At 41.4% G+C, this 22,684-nt stretch overlaps 1 protein-coding gene across 1 annotated transcript; it reads right to left on the bottom strand.

Annotated features, from left to right (window-relative positions):
* Positions 1-6,687: 6,687 nt before the first annotated feature.
* Positions 6,688-22,354, bottom strand: LOC121197124 (ovarian cancer G-protein coupled receptor 1). Its single transcript, XM_041060544.1, has 7 exons — positions 22,250-22,354; positions 11,108-11,424; positions 9,946-10,095; positions 9,589-9,722; positions 9,068-9,290; positions 8,576-8,756; positions 6,688-8,490 (listed from the first exon to the last, which is right to left on the bottom strand). The coding sequence occupies exons 2-7, from the start codon at positions 11,192-11,194 to the stop codon at positions 8,126-8,128; spliced, it is 1,140 nt and encodes a 379-aa protein (XP_040916478.1). The 5' UTR covers positions 11,195-11,424; positions 22,250-22,354; the 3' UTR covers positions 6,688-8,125.
* Positions 22,355-22,684: the final 330 nt, after the last annotated feature.

Here is a 22,684-nt window from a genome sequence, read left to right as displayed (position 1 = left end):
CTAGTATATGATGGAAATGTTTTCCCTTGAAATACATGTTTGTCTTAGATATGCAGGGTAACTTTTTCAACAAGACAATCATCAGAAGTGCATGCAAGTATCACTGTACTGATCCCACAGTTTTGTCTGGAGAGGACATTTCTTTATCCCTGCAGTGGGATCACATGAGCAGCAGCCAAGATTATTCACTATAACACTATACGAACTAATTAATCTGTCCTTTTTATAAGACCTTCCAACTGCTTTTTACTGTTGTTATTTTGCATTATTTTAAGATATCATTTGTAGGAAATAACTTGAAATAACATGAGCAGGGATTGGGTTTATGCTATCAATGAAAAGCACAGTCACATGATCATATTCCGAGGAAGCTCAAGAACCATATCCGTGCAGTTTGTGCACAGTAATATTCTCGTCTGACCTCCTGGGTCAGATGAGAATATTACTGTGCCTCAACGGGCTCCATGACTGTCTCGGCTGAATTCACTGTGCCATTTCTGAAATAGTTCTAACTGTAGAGTGTGGCATGTTCACATGGATTCAGTTAAAAGGAAAACGGCAGTCAGGCATGACAGAAACACACAGGCTGATAGAACTGAACAAACAGAGGCAAACACTGACATGTTGCTGCTGTCACAAAGGCACACAGCAGTAAAATTCAGCTACTGCTTCAATCTGCCTGTGCTGATTACAATGATGTTATCACACAGATTCACCATCCTTGCCCTTATCTGCCTCTATGGTTTACCACTGACATGAATCTGAATGTTGTACCATAGGGTTCAAATACCAGATTTATTGTATTAGTACTGAATAGGTTCAGAGTCAGGATACGTACATGGAACCAAAACACCTGCTCTCCAGATTCTTTTTCTGTGTTTGGCCTATTGTTCAAATGTTCCCAAGCTTCTGGTTGTGTTTCCACATCGTGGAGCCCACCACACGTGTGTGTTAGGCCTCAGTTACACTACCTTGCCGACACAACAGGAAGATAGGTGCAGACACCACAGATGCATAGTTGACGTCTGCACAGAGCCTCGCACACACCCTCTAATGGCATATTGTACGTCACTCGGATGCTAGTGGACCCTCACGTACTCAGTGTTTGCTCTGGTTTCTCTGCCCACATGTTCTCACTCAGCCCACAGACTTTACATCTTGATGAAAATGAAAACTAATTTCCCCAGACTCCCAGAAGATTTTACAAATGTAAAACCTCCATGGATTTATATTCAAAACATAAAGAGTGATGATCAACCATTCTTTTTGGGTCTCAGGGGATTTTTTTCATTTCAATACTGCAAGTGAAATTAGTAGCAAGGCTCAGTGATGTCTGCGTATATCTCGCTCTTTTAATGCATCCACAGGCACGAATAACGTGACATCGCTGTTTGGGGCGTGGCCAGAAGGGTCCAGTGTTTGGACCCACAGAGAGCAGTGTAATCAAAACAGGACAAGATTTAGTTCCAAGACTACCTTAAATCAAGTCCCTTTGGTATGACTGGTTGTGGTTTAGCAAATACCCTTCACCACGACCTTCACCCACATTGTTAGATCAGGAAGTGGAGGTTAAGGGTGACTAAACTCGACCTCAACCACGTTCTTTGGAAATGTTAACGGTTTTACAGACTCACACACACCTCCTACTGTGATATTTTCCTGACACATACACATAAGCTAATAAGGCAGTTTCATATGATGGGAGGAATTAGCGCATCAACCCACACATGTTTCGATTGGATGCATTTCTGTTTTTTTTGGTCAGATATAACATTTAGGAGACTGTGGGCAAATGACTGCTGTAAGATTAATCACTCTGGCAGGATGTGTAAACGGTGCGTTTAGTGTTAGACAACAGTTACAGATACAGTGATTCAGCATCAAATGCAGTATGTTGACAGGGTCCTAAATTCAACGTGGGAACTTAACAAAGGCGTCATTGACTTGCTAATTTGTTTCTTAAGCTTTCAGCTGCATTTCAACACTTAACAACAAAACAAGCAAGACCTCAAGATGAAGGAAGCTCAAAAGCCACACCTCAAATTTGTCCTGTCTCCAAGGTGATGAGTTAAAACCTTTCAACTCTTTATTTGAACTAAGTGCAGTAACTCTTTTAAATGAATCAGATTGTGATTAATCAGATGTTACATTGTGGTGTTTATAGACTGCAGTTTGTCAGAACATGCACACTTTGGATATGTGTGAATCGTCAGAGGGTTGATGAAAACAAAACACTGAAACACTGACACTAGTTTTCCCCACCAATTCCTAATTTTACAAATGTAATCATGACAAAAGGAGAACTTGCATTTTTACCGAACAGGTGTGTGACTACTAATCTACTGACCCAACAGGTAGCTCTCAACTTCAAGTGTCCTCATTTGTTTTAAATGAATCTGTCATTTGATTCCTTTTATTGTAACACACATTAAAGCCACACTGGAAACATAAAACGCGTCTCTGTTAGCTCGGAGGGAACGAATCAGGAATTCAGTCACTAGAAAAAGAAATGAACCTAGTAAATATTTTATGATGTAAAGCCAAGGCACGAGGGCCTGTTTCTACACACTCCTCCTCTGCTTCTGTTTTTCTTGCTGTTCTTCTCATCTTCCTTCTTCTCCTTCTCAGCTGTGACCTTTGACCCCAATATGTTCCAAGTTTAATGTGACTTCCTGCTGGCCGACAGCAGCAGCCAGGAGCAGCTCACATTGCCAAGATTAATACACACACTCACACGCATATGCATTTTCTCACTCCATCACAACACAAACACACACACACATTCAGAGACTATGCACATATTTCTCAATACACACATTCCACACTATTCAGAGCTTGTAGAAACACATACACACATTTAAAGTCCTTTCGTGTTTGGGCTGCTGACGCATTTTGAGTACACACACACACACACACACTTACTACTTCATAAGTACCTCCAGAGGAAGGATGCTGTTACAAAAACAAATACAATGACACAAGAGGAACATTTTGGTTTTCTCACACAGTCATTTTCATTTTCAGCTCCTGCTTCACCTGACAGCTGCATTTATTAAACCCCCTAAAACCAATAAACACTGGTCGCTCACATCCAGCCAACTACAACATCACTTCACCAAGTTCTGACATACAGAGACTGATAAAACCAAATTCCCTCAAAAAGAGAGCACTGCGACTCCAAACCTGCTCTCAAGCAGAGAGCTCATAGGAAAAGTTTTGTCCTTTGTGTGTCTGTATGAACAATCATCACTTTACTTTTTGTGTCTCCAAATGTAATGTGACATCTCACAGGAAGTATTTATATTGTTTTCAGTTATCTGAACTAACCACGACTCAGATGGGATAGGAAACAACATTTGGATTAATACAGAGCAACATCTTTTATTTTGTTAGCATGCAAATGTTTAGCTTATTGTGACTTAAGGAGCATACAATACCATTGTGTTATCAATGGTTCTAGGTCCTGAACCTGCCATAACTTATCACAACACTGCCATGCTATTACCATATAAAGCTGATTTCTTGTAGACACATTCAGCTACATTAGCATTAATTTGGAGCGATGTCTCCTGATGAATATAATCCAATATTAACTCTCTTTCGAGCTCTGTTTTGGTCTCCACCAGCCCCTGAGGGAAATGTCTGGTTCTTCAGCAACTAAATGCTCCACTATGTTCGCCAGCTTTTGCTGTTTGGTGAGCAGGTAGTGTACAATGGGTTTATTAGAGCGAGTGAACCAACACATTAAGGCTGAGACAGTAAAAACAAAACACTGAGCTGAAAGACGCTAAACTGCTGAACTGGGTGATAATCCTCTGTGGGTTCATCACAGCAACAATTACCTTTAACATTACACAATCAATCTATAAATATGGATTAGTACAACTTTGTTAAACCAAAGGGCGGGGTCACCAAAGTCATTAGGATTCATGCTCTGGAGATCTTGAATATTTGTACAAAGATTAATTGCATTTGATCTATCGACTGGGAGAGATTTTTCAGTCTGCACCTAAGTGACCGACCAACATCTGTAGAGCTATAAATACAAAGAGAGAATGACGTGTGGACAAACAAGAAATGATCTCGGTGTCGCAGCACACACACATGCGACTTAGCTCCCTGCTCAGAGCAGCAATGTCCATCTGCACACAGAGAGTTACTGCTGCTGACTCTGCCAGGGTCAGAACAGGAAGGGTGAGTTCACCACACTGAAACCACACACACATGCACAGAGGCTGCAGTCACATCAACACACACGCGCACACACACACAGTAATGCTGCTGCATGGCTCTAAACAGCAAACACACATAATTAAAAAGATTAGTAGCTGTCCTTTAACATACAGTTTCAAATGTTTATGAAAATATTCTTTATCACATTCATCACTGTGAATATATGTCATTTGAACATTTATCATTATGACAAGATGCTCTGACTATAACATTATGGATAACAGCTGAAGGCTCTGCAATAATATTATATCTATGTAACAACTTCAATTTAAAATGTCGGAAATGATGACCATAACAACATAGTGTCATTCCCATGCATGTAAATATTAACATGTAAACAGATTGTTTTCCTGATGTTTATCTTTTCATAGTACATAAGCAGATGTGAACTGAGCAGAGAGAGCAGATGCACAACGTTAAAAACCACACGCTGCCCTTTATAAAGGCCGTCACATACTGCACCTCCATCTGCATTCACTGACACAACATGGACATTTAAAGTCACCCAAAGCCATGTTCTTACTAACTAGTACATTTTTTTTTTAAGTGACGAGTATTTTTCAAAAATATTGAAGAATAAATAGTAACACTTTTAAAATCACATGTAAGGTTTAACAAGCTTTATCTTCAAGCTGAAGTTCAAGGGCTGACGTTGTGAAATGAGCAAAGAGGGAAGGACAGTCGCAGTGTTTCAAAAGAAACAATCTTCCTCTTACAAATGGAGAGTTAAATGAATGAGCAGTGAAACACACCTGTACTCAGATCAATGGACTGTGGAGTTTATCTGTTATAGCCTGACCTGGTCTGGTATGACCGGATGCTTATGGTGACTAATGGTCATTATACTGATTTAACCCCCTTATTTAGATAAAGTTTTTTTTTCTCACCAGACATCACACACTAGTAAATCCATTCAATTTAACCTACAATGTCAGTAACAAGTACTCAGCCATTCAGATTTAGCACAGTGTGCTCATGTATCGATCAAAACAATTGACTCACACACTCAAGTGCTATAATGCAGTTGTGTTTTTCTCAGATCTGTTCAGATGCTGCGTGTACTGTGCTGCTACTTGATCTCACAGGGTAAAACTGTTGTCATAGTCTTATCTGGCTTGTATGTCAGAGCCAGATAAACTCATTTGTTATCACTATTAATAGGTTTCTGCCCATAGTTACATCAATATGAATACAAGATAAATTGATTCTTCTCATAGTGTAATTAGGAGATGACTCTGACCCAGATTTGCATCATTATAGATAGCATCTGACAAGAGAGAGTAATCAGCATCATGGAAGAATAGAGTGGATTCCAACTCACGGACTTTTTGCACATTATAGTGTGATTGTAGGAGGGTAAATGGCCATTTTTGCTCATCAAACTACACTCAGTGACCCATAATGAAGGTGAAAACATGTTTTGCAAATTTATTAAAAATCTAAATTTGAAATCTCTCATTTACAAAAATATCCCCTTGGGCAGCCATTACAGCCTCAGGTCTCTGAATTAAATCTCCACAAGCTTTGTACACCTGGATCTGGGCAGCTTATCCCATTCATTCTTGCAGATCTTCTCATTCTCTATCAGGTTGGATGGGATGTGTCTGATCTACCATCTTCAGGTCTCTCAATAGATGGTCTATGAGGTTTATGTCTGGACTTTGTGTGGGACCTTATATACAGGTATACTATGTCCAATCAATTCAGTCTGCCACAGGTGGACTCCAGGATAAATAAACCAAACAGAATGAGCCTGACCACATTACATTACATTACATTAGAGATACAGCAAAGGGTCTGAATACTTCTCTATGCTGAAGATTTCAGTTTTCAGATTTCAGAATAACTTAGTCATTCTGGGTTAGTGAGTGTAGACTGATGAGCTAAATTCGAAACTTATCATTCAGAATGAACTCCAGAACACAGTAAAGTGTGCAGAGAGTGAAGCGGTCTGAATTAGGGCTGAACGATTTTAGGAAAAGATCTAATTTTGATTTTTCTGACAGATATTGCAATTTCGATTTGATTCACGATTTTCTTCAAATCAAGCTTCAGTGCAATATTCACAATGTACAGGAACATTTACAGACATGATAGAAAATTACATCATGTCATTAACGCATTAAATGCCATTACTCTAATGCAAGAATGAAAACTAAAGTTAAGAACTGATTTCAAATGTATTTAAGAAACATGCATGTGCATTCTATGAAGTCCTTGAACAATGGCAGTTATTTTTCTATTGCAACTTCAGCGCGACAGCTTTTGCACAGTACCTGTTTCTGGTGCACGTCTGCAGCCTCAAACCCGAAATACTCCCAAATGACCGACGTGCTGTGTTTTTTTATTATTGGGGATTAAATCCCGTAACTCCGCTTCTGCTCCAGCTGAAGCCATTTCACTAATGAAGCAGCAGGTGGAGCAGGTTATACTGATTGCGTTAGCGTCACCTGTGCACGAGCAGCAATGCCGCTTCTGATTGGTGAGCTTGGCAGGTAGGGAGCAGATCCTGGGTCAGTTAGGATCACTGCAAAAAAAAAAAAAGCTTTGGCGATCACATGATCGCGTTGTATGAAATGACTATTTTAAATCGTTCAGCCCTAGTCCGAAAACTTTCTGAATTCACTGTACATATGTCCAAAATGGCTGTACTTAGAGTTCACTAACACCTTTTAAAAGGGTGACTGATAACAGCTTTAGACATTTTTTAATTTTTGTTTTTTTTAATTGAAGTGCTAAAAATAAATATTTCATGTATTTGGGTTTTATTTAGCTGCTGAAGTGAAAACTGTCAGGACCTGATCTGTCTGTGATGCTTCTCTGTCACACAGTATACAGTGGTTCACTGGTCAGGGACCAGGGAGGGTGAGGAATGGGAGGGTGACAGTGCAGGGAACAGAAACAGTGAAAAGCTTCCCTGTTTTCCACATCAGACAGAAAAAAGGTGACTGTTGATTCTAATTCAGCCCCAGATCAATTTACCAGCTGCTACTTTTAATCCAGCGACTGACACCTCCTGGACGTTAGGTTATGAATGTTGTCCTACGGGCTCTGGTCCATGTGACACAATGTGTGTGTTTTGTTTCCTGTGTATCTGAATTTGCTGCGGTTGTGTCTCTCAGCTGCATGGTTGTGTTCACAGTTAGCAGTGGGACCATGCCTTGATTTGTATGTTTGTTCATGTTGGCAATGTTAATTAAACACTGATGATTTAACACATAACCTTCGGTTAACAGTTTTTGCAGAAACACTGCACCTGAGGGTGAGGGAGGGCCCTCACACACAATATGAATTCAAGCTACACTTCTGCTGACCATTGCTTATGGCTTATAACTGATTTCTAATGGATAAGTAAATTATTTATTAACCATTAATAAAGCCTTTGCTTACACCTACCCTTTATAAAGAGGGTCTTATTAGGAAGTGTTACTGTAATACTGTTGTTTTAAAAGAATACTGGCAAATACCCTCCAAGGGATCAGGATCCAGTACTTCAGTAACTCTGACCTCCTGATGAATGTTGTCTTTTCAATCTAAAACTCCTCCTCCTCCTGTTAGCTCCTGCGTCTACATCACATCGAAATGTAAACAAGACATTTACAGGGACCAAAGAGATGCCAGACTCGTGTTGAGCTGCAGGTCATCTCTTGTGCATCCTCCACTCAGTCTTAACTTAGTCCAGCTTTGTCTGATTCTCAGACTAAGCTGAAGGGAACCAGTCTTGTCCTTTTAATCCCACTGCCCTGGGGCCTCTGCTAGCACAGATTCTGAATGGTCCCTGGATAATTTCAGCTGATGCTGTTTGTCAGTCTCCTCGGTCCTCCCTGTCTTTTGGCTCTGCTCCTCCATGGCTGTCACACAACTGGACTTTCCGTCACTGTCCATTCATTTATCAATGCGTGTTATTTTGTACAATTAAGGGTATGATGGTTTTTTCATCAGTCTGTGTGATTAAAATGGTGTTTTTGCTGGCAGGGTCTGTTTTTACGTTGTTGAGTGTGCTGGTGTGCGTGAGCAGCGTCACAGTCGGGTGGCCATTGTTCTCGTCAATGGCGACCTCGTGGGAATCCGTGGTCGGGTTGGAAGGACTCGCGTTGCCGCGGCGACAGCAGCAACAGAGTATCCTGATAACGGGGCGGATTACGGCTCTGTACAGGCCAAGGCGGGCACTTTCACTGACGAAGCAGTAGAGAGCAGGGTCGGCCAAGCAGTTCAGAGTGGTCAGCAGCAACGACAGGTGGTAGTAGTTGAATATTCCTAAGGAAATAAGAAGACAGGCCACGTGGTTATGATACGTTTTCATCCTCTCTCACTGGAATACTTAACAGAGGTGAAACTGTACCTGCAATAAAGTTGCAGTCCCGCTCCAGCAGGGTGCGAACTAACAAGAACACGTGGTACGGGGAGAAACAGACCAGGAAGATGAGAATGGTGCTGCTCACTAACTGCCTGATCCGGATCTTCTGAACCGGCTGAGTCCCTGCGCTCCGACCCACAGCACGAAGGACACACAGGTAGCTGATCTGGACAGAAACAAGGTAAGTCATCAGATTTATCGGGATCATGGTCAAGAATACTAACTCCACCTCAGATTTCCAATGAATAATCTGCTGGGTTTTTAAATCTTCTCAGAACTCTGAATAACACAAACACACCTGAAGCATGGCTCCTAAAAATACACACAGCTCTGCACACACACTCAATCAGGCCTAGTTTGTACACATCTACAGAGTGAGAACACCTGTCCAGGTGAACTGTGGCTCCACTGTGACTGTGTGAGAAATCTTTTCAATAAACTATGATCAGAAATAGGTTTGTAAAAACATCATCCTACCGACAGAATGGCCAGCGGGAACATGAAGCCGATAGTGAAGCGGTAGTAGTTGATTGGGTACTCCCACGGCTGCATGGGGTAGTGCTCGAAGCACACTGATTGGTTCGTGCGGTCTTTGCTCAGTTCTTTGTGGCGGAAGAAAACCACGCCTACTGCGATCTCCTTCAGCCAGATGATAGCACTAACGAGCCAGGCTGCTTTCATAGAGCGGAGAGAGGCGAACCTGGAGACATGGAGATTCAAAAAGAAAGAGTTAGCATTAAACAAGCAGCTTATGTAACACACTGACACTCACACATTTGTTGAACAGTTTGTTTCTTCTGTATATCTATTATTTATAACGTAAATTTGTTTTGTTGCATTACATCGCCTTCAATAATCCTATAGTAATGGCAATGATAGGCACAACCAATCAATCATTTTGTATTACCAATAAATCTCCTCACAAATTATAATATCGCGATGTAAGACACACTGCACCAGTGCAGAGGGACAGTGCTGGAAAGTGGTTTTAAGATTACCTTAAAGGATGCACCACAGCCAGATAGCGATCCAGACTGATACAGCACAGGAAACCAATGCTGATGTAGATGTTCTCGTAGAGCAGGAAGCCGCAGAGCTGACACAACCATTCCCTGTGACTCCAGTCATCATCCTAAAACAACAAAACTTAAATGCTCACCAAGCACTTAAGAAACGCCATTGCTGTAACCGTGCTGTAAGCTGTCCTTTGAGATTCCGCTCCATGTTGACATGATTCATCACATCCTTTCTGCAGGTTTATCAGCTGCATTTAACTTCTTTCTAAAAAAAAATAATTGTCACGATCCATCAGCAAATCATATGTATGACAGAACAAATGGGTGCTTTTAGTTTACCTGAAATATGTACTGGAGCCACAGTGGTAATGACGCCAGGTATAACAGATCAGACACGGTGAGGTTCATCAAATAAACTCCCAGCTCATTCTTCTGCTTCAGCTGTAAAGCAGCGTGGTACAGAGAGTACAAGTTGGAGGGAACACCGACCTACAATCAAGGAAATGACTGATTGTGATCATTCTCATTCTCTGTAACATGCAGTTTTATTACACACACACACACACACACACACACACAGGTCAAAATTACATTTTCCAAACCATGATTAAAATGAAACGAATTATTGTCAGATGAGCAAACCCTTATTTATCTCAGAAATAGCAAATATTGGGAGCAGAACAGCAGCTGGTGCCATGTGAAGAGGAACAAACTCTTAGTGCACAATTTCACATAAGCTGAAAAAAACATTATGAAAAGCATTGGAGGGAAAAAAAGCACACCGGGAGATTAAGACCTGTAAATATTTACATCAATCAGCCGTGAATAACACTGATTATTAAGGGGCTGAATCAAATGGCCTGTTTAAATATCCTTTTCATAGGGAGTTCTTTGACTGCTGCTGGCTCATCTCATGCTGACTAAATGCAGGTTGGACATACATAAGGCGCACTGAGTGCAATCCCTGGCAGGGTTTTTGATCTCATCCTAGAGGATATATTAGCAGCAGAAGAAATGAGAGGCCTACCCCTGGAGCATGAAGGAAAGGCGCTGGCAAGATTATGTAAGGGAAGTGCTTGGCTGCAAAGCAGCTTCAGAAGTGTTTTTGTGAGCCCCACAAAACTTGTCCCTTTAACTTGCCCCCCCATGGTTTGCATAGAGAGAGCTATGTAACTGAATGTAACACACAGACATGGGACCAGAGGTCACCAGGCTCAGAGGGATACCACTGTAAATGGTTGTTCATGTGTACTCTCCTTCTGTATTCAACATGACCTCGGCGATGCACTGCTTATGCCACAATTTTAGAAGATTTACTGAGTCTGTACTGAGCGTCTATGCTGCAATGTTGTGTTTTTAAAGAGGAAATAGGCTTTCTAGACATGATATTGAGACATGACAGTTTCCTCTGTCACAGAGACCTTAATAAGTTCATCTCACGGTCCCTTCTTCCATAAGCTATGCACTGATATAAAGTATTCAGATTAGTCCACACACTTACCAGCAGTACAAGGATATACACACAGGAGAAGACGTACTGGTGGATTTCATGGCTGATGGTGCAGTTAATCATGTCCTCCTCTGACATTGTGAACACATCCCACAGACACTCGCACTATGTCACCTTTAACATGCACACATGAACGTTTTCAGGCATGTTCATACATACTCATAAATCTAATGTAACACACAAACGCACACACACGCGCGCACACACAAATCTTCATGCTGGTAGGAGCACTCAGCGAGGCCTTAGACTCGTCTCATCGGGTTGAGTGTTCGTCTTGTCTGATTGGGTAGTCCAGTTTCATTAGGCCACTGTGGGAACACAGAAGAAATGAACTCAGTAGAGATTATAAACATCTGACTGTCAGTGTGATGCTTCTTTTGGACACGATGGATATGATGCAGCATCAGAGCAAGCAGCTCCGTGAAGCTGTACTTAGGCACGGTGGTGCTTTGAGCTAAATGCTATCATCAGCATGTTGACATGCACACAATCACAATGCTAACACGCTGATAAAGGTCATTATTCTTGTGAAAATTAAAGGTCAACAAAGTTTATCCAGAGGGGAACATGAATCCATCCAGTAGTTGTTGAGATAATTTACTAAAAAACATAAATAGCAACCTTTATAAAGCTAAAAGAAAACTCATGTAGGATTCATCATCTGGGGAGCATGAATGTACAAAATTTCCTCTGAATAGTTGTTTAGATATTTCTGTCTGGGCCAAAGTGGTTGAACTACCGTTTTGTCGCCATATTCACTTTGTTTCGTTTTATATAAACTATTCTGTGAGTGGTTGTTGAGGCAGATGGCATCTGAGTAATAAAATACGCTGTCTTCCTGCTGAAACCACTGCATCCTGTTTTGATTTCCTTTTCATCAAAATGTAACTGATATAATTCAACTGGTAACTGCATCATTAAAGTCTTGGCAGTCTCTGTCATGGCAGAGTTAGTTGAGTCCATTTGCATTTCTTTGCATTTGATATTAAAAAGTTTAAGAGCAGACATCCTTTCTCAGAACGTCGTGTCACTGTATTTAAGTCTACATAACATTATTATCAATAGCTGTTAATCAGAGATACAGAGTGAAACAACTGCTTTTGAAGAGGATCATGTTAAGAAGCAATACATATGCTACAATGAGCAACCCTTCAACCTTCAACCCTCACTAAGATCAAAGTAAAACTCAAAATTATAAAACAAACGATAAGAAATTATTAGAAAGGCTCTCACACTCAGAATTTCAACCCACTGCTCGTGTCAGCTGGACAGCAGTTTTACTAACAAGAGGAAAGCAAAGTCAGATAGACTCTGTCCACTGCCTCACTGTTTCTCTTACAGGCTGCAAGACCACCTTACAAAAGTAGTTCAGCTTTATGCAGACATGAACAGGTAAATTTAAACAGAGAAATTTAAATCCTCTGCACCGCTGCTACAAAGGGATACAGCATCCTTTGTCCAGCCTGCATTACTACAACAGAGACAGCTCCTCATTATGCATCTGTCTTACCATGTCAGTATCCATCCTGCATGTTTCAGAATATTTTGTACAGCACAAGAGGATGTTCTCACGCTGATTGATCTGCTGTCTGTCGGCTCCTCCTTTCCTCTCTGATCACTTATGTGTGTTTTAAACATAAGCAGAGATGCTGAGATATCATTCTGTAAGTATGATCAATTTGATTCAGTAAAATGAGCCATTTAAGGATATTATTTACTGAAAAAATAAAGGCCTTAAAGTGATGCTGAGAGAGCAGGTCGGCAGGCAAGAGTACATTCAGGAAAAGGTGGAATTTACTGACATAAATATTAATGCAGCAGTGGCAGTAATTCAACAAAATGAAATTAAAATCGAAGAAAAAAAAAAACCCCAGCAGCTTAAACACACAGCTTCACAGCTGCCACCTACTCTCCTATTTCTATAGAGCAGTGACTGGTTCTTTATCCTGTCATCTACCATCTGCTCAGGTTACCTTAGGGCGAGCTGTTCAGGAGCATGGGTCCAGTTACAGTTGCCAGGGAAAAGCATACTTCACACAGAACATCTGGATTCTATACATTTGCATGATATTTTCACTTCCCCTCAGTTACACACATTCAAATACACTTTGTGTAAAGGCAACAACCACAACAAGGTGAATAAATGATTGTTTAAAAATGATTCACAGCAGTTTTAACTTTCCTCTTTCAGCGTGACAGTGCTCAGTCACTCAGTGCCTCCAGCACCTAATGACGTTTGATAATGTGTCACTCATTAAACACACACACAACAACACGTTATCACAGCTATGCAACCGAATGTAACTTTTTGGAAACACAAACTACACAACTAAAATTTTTAGTTATTAGTTAGTTATTGTGTACTTGAAAGATTTCATTTTAATAAATTAGCTTTAATAAAGCTCCTTAAGTCAAGTTTTCCCCCTGTTATTAAGGCGTACTGAGTGTAGACTGATGGGAAGAAATGACTGTTGGGTCACAACACTTTCCGAAGCCACTGTAAATGCAGCACTGCTTCCCTCCTCTGTGAACTCCAGCTCCAGTGTAAGACAGAGTCAGTGGACAGTGAAGCCTCTGAATATAACCCCTACTACATTTCGTTACTTTGGCATTCCAGCTTGTTCAGAATGGCTCCATAATAACACACTATAAAACCATTTAGAGCCACTTTAACACAACACACTTAAACCATAAACAGCACCTCTCTCTCCCTCTCTCTCTCTGTCTGTCAGTCCTTCTGTAAGACTCTGTCTCTCTGGTCTTCCTAAATAAACCACTGTCAGATTAAGGCACAGCTGGATATAATGTGCATTCCTTTAGAGTCAGGCTGACCCATGCATTTAACCCTTATTCCACCAGGTGACTGGAAGAAATATAATTTATACACAGACAAAACATTTTAATTTAAGAGTTTTTTTTTCTCTGCACGTGTGCACACATTCACCCACTGACCCTGCCACAGAGGGGTGAACCTGGGTGAGGTTTCCTGTAGCTGCAAGTCCATGGCTGCAATACGGCATCATTCAACCTGAATCTAATCTCACTAGTATACATATAGTGACAGGCTCGCACTGTGTCCTTGTGTGGCCATTACACAATCCGACCACAATGTAGGTGTGTGAGACTAACACAGCCGGACGCTGCATGCAGAAGAAGATGTAAATAGACACAGTGAGCTAAATGTGCAGCTACATTCAGACACTTCAGACAGAAAAAAAATTCATCTGAGACAATTTGTGCAACCATCTGCAGGCATACTGCACACAGATGTTTCTAACAAGGTCTGAGTATGCATCACAGTAGGTTGTACAACAAAGGTAGGGATGCTTCAATGCATCTTTTTCTCTCCCAATACCAATTGTGATACCTGGACTGAGGGTATATACTGACACTGAATATCAGTCCAATTCAGGTGCTCCCATTTTCCCATCTAAAGATACGCCACTTGGCTCTGTTTTGGTCTCCACCAACTCCTATAGCTGTTCAGCTGCAGCTAGTGCTGAGCAGCTGTGCGGAGACAGGTGACAATCACTCAACATGACTGAGCAGCCAGGTTTAATTAAGTGAGGTGTAGTAATCAAACACAAAGTAAATACATCACTTTTAAACTCTCTCATGGGACTTAAGCTGCCAGGAAACAGCTTGGGACTGACTTTACCACATCACCCATCAGCTATACAGATTTATAATCTTATCTTTATTATCTGTTTCTGTTATACTAGTAAACAGTGCATGAGGAAATATGAGTTTGAAAGAGTTCCTCACTAACCTCATGTTTTATTTGGTACCTGCACCAGAGGTCTACATTACCAAAGGGAAAGTGGCAAATATCGATTATAACCAAATTTTAATGTTTCAAGTTGCTTTCAGAAAATTAAATATTAACTTATTCTTCATATAACAGTTAAAGGGTTAAATATGTGACACTGATCATCTAGACAACACTTCCGTTTTGCTGTCCTTGCAGGAAGTCTGCAGTGACGTCTGTCATCAGTCTTACACAATCAGAGCTACATGTATGACGCTATGGACTAATCCAGACCCAACATCAAACAGTTGAGTGGTTACACTTGCGTCTGCAGATGCAACAAGATTTGCATATTAGGGAAATAATATATATTACCCCTAACAACAAGCTGCACACACAATCCTCAGATCTAACTCGAACATCAGCCAAACTTTAAACCCAAACCATTAAACCTATTTTAATACTGATGCTACAACCCCACTTATAACCTAACCCCCAGTCCTCACTCACTCCTGACCCAGAAAGTATCCAGAGATTTTCCTGAGGACAAACAAACACATCCTGACTATAGAGGTTTCTCTTACTGATGTTGTGAGAACATTTAGTCCCTACAAAGATGGAAGTAGAAGAAAAAACAACAACAAACACGCACACACACATGCAAAGTGAAGATGTCCAGACACTTGCTGTCCACTGATCCACTCATAACAGAGAGCATGTGAGTGTGTGAGCCCTGAGAAAGAGAGAGAGGGAGAGAGGGGGACTCCTGTTGGTTGGCTCAGTCTTAAAGTGCTTTCACATGTTGTGATGTACAATTTCACAGTTCAGAGACTTTTCAGCTTTACTATGGAGTCTGCAAACAATCTGAGTGATGGAAAACGAACCTCAGAGCTCTGCTTGAGATCTACTCATACGAGGGTTTGTTTCGTGGTAAAGAGATAGTCTGAAGTCTGAACCCAGAAGAACATGGGCTAATTTGACCCAGAACCCACTGACATACACAGGACTTGGCTGTATGTGTGCTTTCATTGTATTTAACATTTAAGTCATGTACGAACAACCCCATTGGGAACTCACTGGAGGAGGTCCAGTTCTCCCAGTAAACAAACCAGTCACTGAACATGGATCATTTTCAACTTAATCAATCCAGCAGACCCCAGCATCAATAACTTAACACAATACTGTGTGACCAAAAGCTTAACTTATATCCCCGAGGCAGCTGGAATGCTAATGCTGCTCATTGATCAGTGACCCTGACAGCAGTGAGCGTGGCAACAGCAGCAGGTTGTAAATCAGGCACAGGTCCTGTCACTGCTCCAGGCAACATACTGAACCACGGCTGCTCCTCCAAGTCGCGTCATCACCAACTACTACCGCCTTCATCATCATCATCAGTAACATCATCACAGTCCATGACTGTTATCCTCATCCCCATTATATAATCAGTCCAATTGGCTAAGACACTTTGTAAGTCTCTGTAAAATAAACACACTTGATGATTACGTAATTATAATTACATCTATTAGAATATGGATGGAACTTATTAAATACAACACAATCTAATCTAAAAGCAATAGACATAACTAGTAGATAATTATGATATAAACATGTTTCTTCCAAATCACAGGATGTTTGTGTGTCACTCTACATCGCAGCCTCACTTTCTCTTACTTGCACGTGTAAACATGGAAGCAAACCACTCTCCGGTGTTTGTTTTAGTTTACCACACAGCACCAATTATGCCGAAATTCCTGGAATGAGACGTTTTATAACAACACGGGCTGATGTGAAATGACTTTAGGCTTTGGTCTCATGCAACTGCACCACAGTGAGCTCAAAAATCACAGTGACCCCGGCTCAGTCACATGGACCTCGTGCTGATTCTGTTATATGATTCATGTTAAACTACAATAGTGCATAGTGACAAGTATGCTCACGCCCCGTCACAAGAAACAAGTCTACAGGAGTATGAAAAAAAAAAAACAACAACACTGGACTGTATCCTTCTCACAGTGTCATAACACGTGAATAGACACAAATACACAAGGCCCAGAGCTGAGACCAGCACACTGACTGCCATTAAACATGGTGCTTGAATATTTAATAATCTGCCTGTGGAGTGAGTTGCTTTTATGTCTGCTTTGGACTGCACTGGACTACACCACCATTATATTTTCATGCAAACAACATTACCCCAGTTCCAACAAGTTTTTTTTGCACAGATCCATAAAAAGCAACGGTGTTATACGATATCCCTCCCCCCCTGCTACACGTCTCTGTGCTTGTCTGTCTAAAACGGCTGTATTTGATTTATGTACCTGGCGGCCATGTTTGATTTATGATACGCTCAGAGAGAGGAGACAGACAGAAACAGAGGAAAACTCAACCGGTCAGCGCACACACACACACACACTCACACACACACACACAGGTTAGGTCCAGTTTCTCTAAAAGATGGTTACAACTGGAGAAACAGAAGTAAAATGCTGTGGTGTCAAATAAACTAGTAACCACTAGGTAAACTTTTACGATGTGAACTGACGTGCTTTCCCTAAGTTTGGTTCATTCAGTCTGGACTAAGAGGCACTGTTGTCTTTTAGTTCTTGTCCAGTTTCCAGATCAGCATCTTGTAGTCATATGGTCTAACAGGTGCAGTAACTCAGGTGGTACACGGCCACAACACACCTCTCTTTTAACTCAGTATCACCTTGCTCATACCTGTTACCAGAGTAAGTAAATGTTTAGCATAAATACGTACCTGACAGTTCACAATCACCAAATGGATTTTGGATTCTTGTTAAAATCACATATCTTTGTGGTTGGTCCATTTGCTTTCTTCACAAACAAACTGCAGTGGAGTCTGATGTGAAGGAGACGAAACAAACTGAACCAACCACTAAAACACACCGGAGTTTGACTGAACTGAACCAAGCAGGTTGGGTGCGACAGCACCCTAAGCTGTAAATTATTGCCAAATCAGCATGGCCATCTCGGTTATTGGTTGACTACAGTCTCATTTCTTAACTCCACTGCAGAGACCTGTTGTGATTAGAGGCTGGTTTGTTGCAGGACATCCATCCATCCATCTTGATTTCTCCACGTGTTTCTGTTTATCTCTATTATTGAATAAAGGCAAATCCTTTCTGTTTAATCCGCATTTGTGTTGAGTCATTTTAAGTTAAACTTTTCCTTCATTATCATCTCTTCATGATCCTCCAGGATCATTCATCCTTCTGAATGGTTTCCTGCTCCTCCCCACAGGGAAATCATCCTTATCGTGTCCAGGAGGTGCTAAATCAGCACATAATGCACCTCCTGGTGCTGATTTACAGTGTGCTTCGATATTTGGTCTCTGACAGATGTGATTTATCAACCATGCATCTTGAAAGCAGGGTGACATGTATCTTACCATGTTGTTTATCAACCTATGTCATATCCTCTAAGTAACACATGTTCACCTTGAACGTAACATGCTGGGTGCACTGTGCTGCTCTGTCCCACTGGATTAACATGTGTGGAGATGATTCATTTTTACTAACAGCATCCTGGATTCATTCAGATCAACATCACTGACCTTCTCATCACAACTGCTGCCAACATCAACAGTCTGTTCATCATAGATACAAAGATTCAGACCACATATGTCTTTAAACTCTGTCAAAACATTCTGCTTCCCCATTAACCCTCTAAAATTAATATTACCTCAGCCCACCTGGCTTCAAACAGCTGATTAGTAATTACTTTATCACAGAGTATCAGATTTGGATCCTACAGACCTAATCATAAGATTTTCCTCCGATTCATGTCAATGAAGTAATGTGCATTCCTTCTCCTCACAGAGACTGGACCTCTGAGATGTTTTCAAACATGATATGATGTGTACTACATTATCATCTAGCTCCACACGCCCCTTTCACTCCGCTCCGTTTGGTAAGTGTGTTCACTCGGCAGAGCTCAGCCACGGCAGCCAGGCGACTCCCTCTGAGGCTGCTGAAACCGTCACACCGAGTAACATCAGTTTGCCTCTTTGATACAGACATGGATGTACAAAGTTGGTGTTTGTTGTTCGTGGGATTTGGTTTGGGCCCTGATGGCAAATTTAGTGACATAAGCTACTATGACATCAAACTAGGGTGAGCAACAAAAACGGATGTAGTATTATTAGCTCGCTCGAAATAGTGGGTTAAAGTTTGAAGACACTAACAACACTGTCGTCAGCCATGCTGGCAGCTCTGTGCAGATGTACTTAGGCACATAGCTGCTTTAAGCCAAATGCTGTGTCCACATGCTTACATAATGGACTGTATTTTTCAAACTTCAGGAAAAAAACTGGTTAAACTCTGCTTTAGACCACAAGGAGTTCAGAACCAGCAGTGCTCGCAGTTGTCATCACAGCCTTAAATCATGAACGAAAGGCTTGGCGTTAAAATTGGATCATAAACATCACAACAGTGGTGATTCTGCATTCAGTGAGCCGTAATAAGAGACTTCCCTGCCAGTAATCAGTATGTGGTGTTCTATGAAACTCACTTTGACATTTTATCTCAGTCTTTATTGCTAAGTGCTAATTGCTGTGGTGTTTTTTTGCCCTGCATTTCCCAGAGATCACCTGCCCACAAAACAGCACTGGGACAGATTTTCTGTGGGATCTGAGTTTATTCATGGTGCTCTCTCCTTTTCTCTGATCAGCCAAGGTGCTTATCATTGCTCTTCCTAACGACGCAGTCTATTTTATTTTGAATAAAATTAAAAATAAAACTTAATTTGGCTTTGGCCCCTATTGAAAACCCCACCTAACCAGATCCAACCAACATTTCCAGTTTGTTCAGCTATTTCCATCTTTAGGAAAAACAACCAGTAAATCAGAGTTTCTAAGGCAGGGTTTAGAGAAGTGATTTTATCTTCCAACACAGCTACCTGGCTACAGCTATGAAAAAAAAAAAGCAACAGAACAAAATGTCAACAAGCCCAGATAACGTATCAACACAGATGTTTGGGTTGTTGTAAGTCAACTTACAGAAATAACATTTGATTAATCAACATAAATGTTATCTTCTTAGCAACCACCTTCACAGTTTCCACATCAACTGAAAATGGAGTCAGTGTGATGGACAGTTTCACTCTGTACGAACTCGTCTGGGTCATTTCCAACAAGAATTCAGCCCGACATGAAGACAATGTAAGACTGAATGGATAAAGTAGCATGAACATCACTGAAGGTATGTGAGACCTTCATCATTTACCCAGATCTGTACCCCACTGGACCCCTTGTGGCCTGAGTGGAAATTCCTAGGGTGCTCAAGGGGGTTCCAGGATCTCTACAGGGACAGTGGAACTGTCTCCATGGGTCTTTCAAGTTGCCTCAAATCACCTTGAGGAGCCCAGAGACCTCCACTGGTACCACAAAGGAGCATGGTGTGAGTTCTGCTAGAGGGTCCCAGAGATTCTCAAAGCCCCCTGGGACTGTACCAGCACCACAGGAACATTTCAAGGACCTGTTCCATCATCAAGGGTCCTTCAGTCCCTTTGAAAACCCCTAGGACCTCCTCACTTGGTTTCTAGTTCATCCAAAGGGGTCTTGAGGACACTCCAGGGGCCTCTAGAAGGACTCAGAGCTTCCTTGTGGGCTTTATGGAGGGCCCTGGTGTAGGTCTTAGAGATCATCATGGGATTTGAGGGTCCAGAGGAAGAAAAAAAAAAACTTTCAAGAACCAGTTCCATAAGGTCGTGGAACCCCCTTCAGAACCCCTGAGACTTCCACCAGGCCCACTGAACCCCTTCAAGGGCCCTCGACAGTCCTCTGGCTCCGTATTTAGCACCACGGTCTCAGCTGAATCTGTATGTAAAGCCACTGACATTACTGAGTTTGTCTTTTTCTGTCTTTCCGCTAATGTCTGCAGAACGCTGAGACAGCCTTTTCATGGATGAATGAGGTTAGTGTACACAAAGGGCCACAGCACTCCGTCTAACTGGTGCCCAATGTCTGGGCCTAGACCCAAGGCCGGGCTATAAGGAGATTAAAAAGGTTGCCTGAATTATCTGAGAAAAGCACAAGTCAAAAGTAATTACACCACTATCCTCAGATCCATTGTTAATATAAAATATTGATCGCTGCAGCTTTAATGGTGGAAAATTAGGAAATGGAGATGCATCACACAGTAAATTATTCCATGATTTAAATGCCATTGACCTCCATTGTTTTTGGGGTGACGGTAGAAAAATCAGCAGTGAAGATCTCAAAGCCACAGCCAGTAACACCAACCGCACGGCCAGACACCAAGTGGGAATATTAGCTTTGGTTTGGTGGTTTGGTGAAGATGTGGTCCAAGCGTCTGCTCATTTCATCAGTCACTCCTGTCTTCTGAGAATCTGAAAATGTAAACTAATAACGGTTTGTTTCTGCTCATTCAGTCCATCAGTCAGTCAGTCAGGCTCAGAGCTCAGAGAGAGTGTGTGAAGCAATCAGAGATGTGGAGGTTAACCAGAAGTCATCATTGGCCTGCAGCCAGGACACGTGTCTGACTCTGACTCTTCCTCATTATCACAGAATGAACAGCCAAAATCTACACAACAGTACCACATTAAAAAAATGTCTGTGATGTCAAGAAGTTTTGATATTCTTCCTCCAGTAGCATCCTCACTACAGTCCACTCATACTATATGGATTTGTTCAGTAGAAGTTTATATTCAGCTAAAATAGTCGGAATCATATTTTTTCTATAATATTTTTAGTACCTGTGTTGACCAGCCTGGTTTGATCAGGGATCACTGCAGAGAAACGAACAGACCACAACAGGTGCAGCCAAGGTGCATGTCAGGCTGTATCCCACACGTGTTGATCAGCCAGTGATCCACATGGTACCGCTCTATGAATATTACATGAAGCTCGGTCCATCAAGCAAGAAAACGAGGATCTGCAGCTGCTGCTGCTTTTTCTCTCCAACAGCTTCACATCGTGAGAGATGGAAACTATTCATCTGTATCTGACTCCACAGCAGCAGCCTCCTAACTGACAGGACTAAACACCTAAGGTAAATCATTCAAACCTGTGGACAGTGCAGGCATTCAAACCCTGTCCAAATCTGTCGCCGCGTTTCACTCCTCAGAAAAAAAAACCAAAACTAATATTCGCTCTGAAGATTCATCCGCGGGATCAGGGACTCACACTCAACAGGATCGGTCCTTTCAACAATTAATACGGAAACTCCATCCATGTCTGCCGCTGATTAAAAAAAAAACTGTAAATCATAATAAAACTGTCCTTAACTGAGGCAGGAACACACACACACATACACACACACACACACGGGCTCTGCTGTTAAAATCTGAAGTTCAGCCAACAATTATTAAGACATTCAAAAGAAATAAAGACGCTTATTTCTTACCCAGTGTCTCCGGTTTGAAGGTCTGCATCAAACTGACCGCCAGCTCTCTCCCCCTCTCTCTCTCTCTCTCACTCTCACTCACTTACACACACACACACACACACACACACACACACACACACACAAAGCGTGGTCTCTCCTCTTGACGCACACAGGAAAGCATCGCGGTCAGACATGAAGCCTGTGAATGTGTCCTGAGATGCTTTCACATCTTATATATCACAGATATACAGGGCAGTGGTGAAAAACATAAAATTTAAAAAAAAAATAAATAAATAAAAAAAAAAAAAAAATATATATATATATATATATATATATATATATATATATATATATATATATATTATATTACTGCTGCCTGAGGGTTTTCTGACATGTTATCAGCTTATTAAGTTGTTACGATGATCAGTGGCAGACAGTTGCCTACTTACACAT

This window comes from Toxotes jaculatrix, chromosome 17, assembly GCF_017976425.1.
Source record: "Toxotes jaculatrix isolate fToxJac2 chromosome 17, fToxJac2.pri, whole genome shotgun sequence".
NCBI classification, from domain to species: domain Eukaryota; kingdom Metazoa; phylum Chordata; class Actinopteri; family Toxotidae; genus Toxotes; species Toxotes jaculatrix.
The sequence above is the reverse complement of the archived record's forward strand: the minus strand, read 5'-3'. Positions and strand labels throughout refer to the sequence as shown.

Coding starts and splice junctions, on each gene's coding strand:
- LOC121197124 (XM_041060544.1), bottom strand. CDS start 11,194: ATGTCAGAGGAGGACATGATTAACTGCACCATCAGCCATGAAATCCAC. Junction 9,723..9,945: donor GGCTCCAGTACATATTTCAG/GTAAACTAAAAG, acceptor TTGTTGTTTTAG/GATGATGACTGGAGTCACAG. Junction 8,491..8,575: donor GGACTGCAACTTTATTGCAG/GTACAGTTTCAC, acceptor TTATTTCCTTAG/GAATATTCAACTACTACCAC.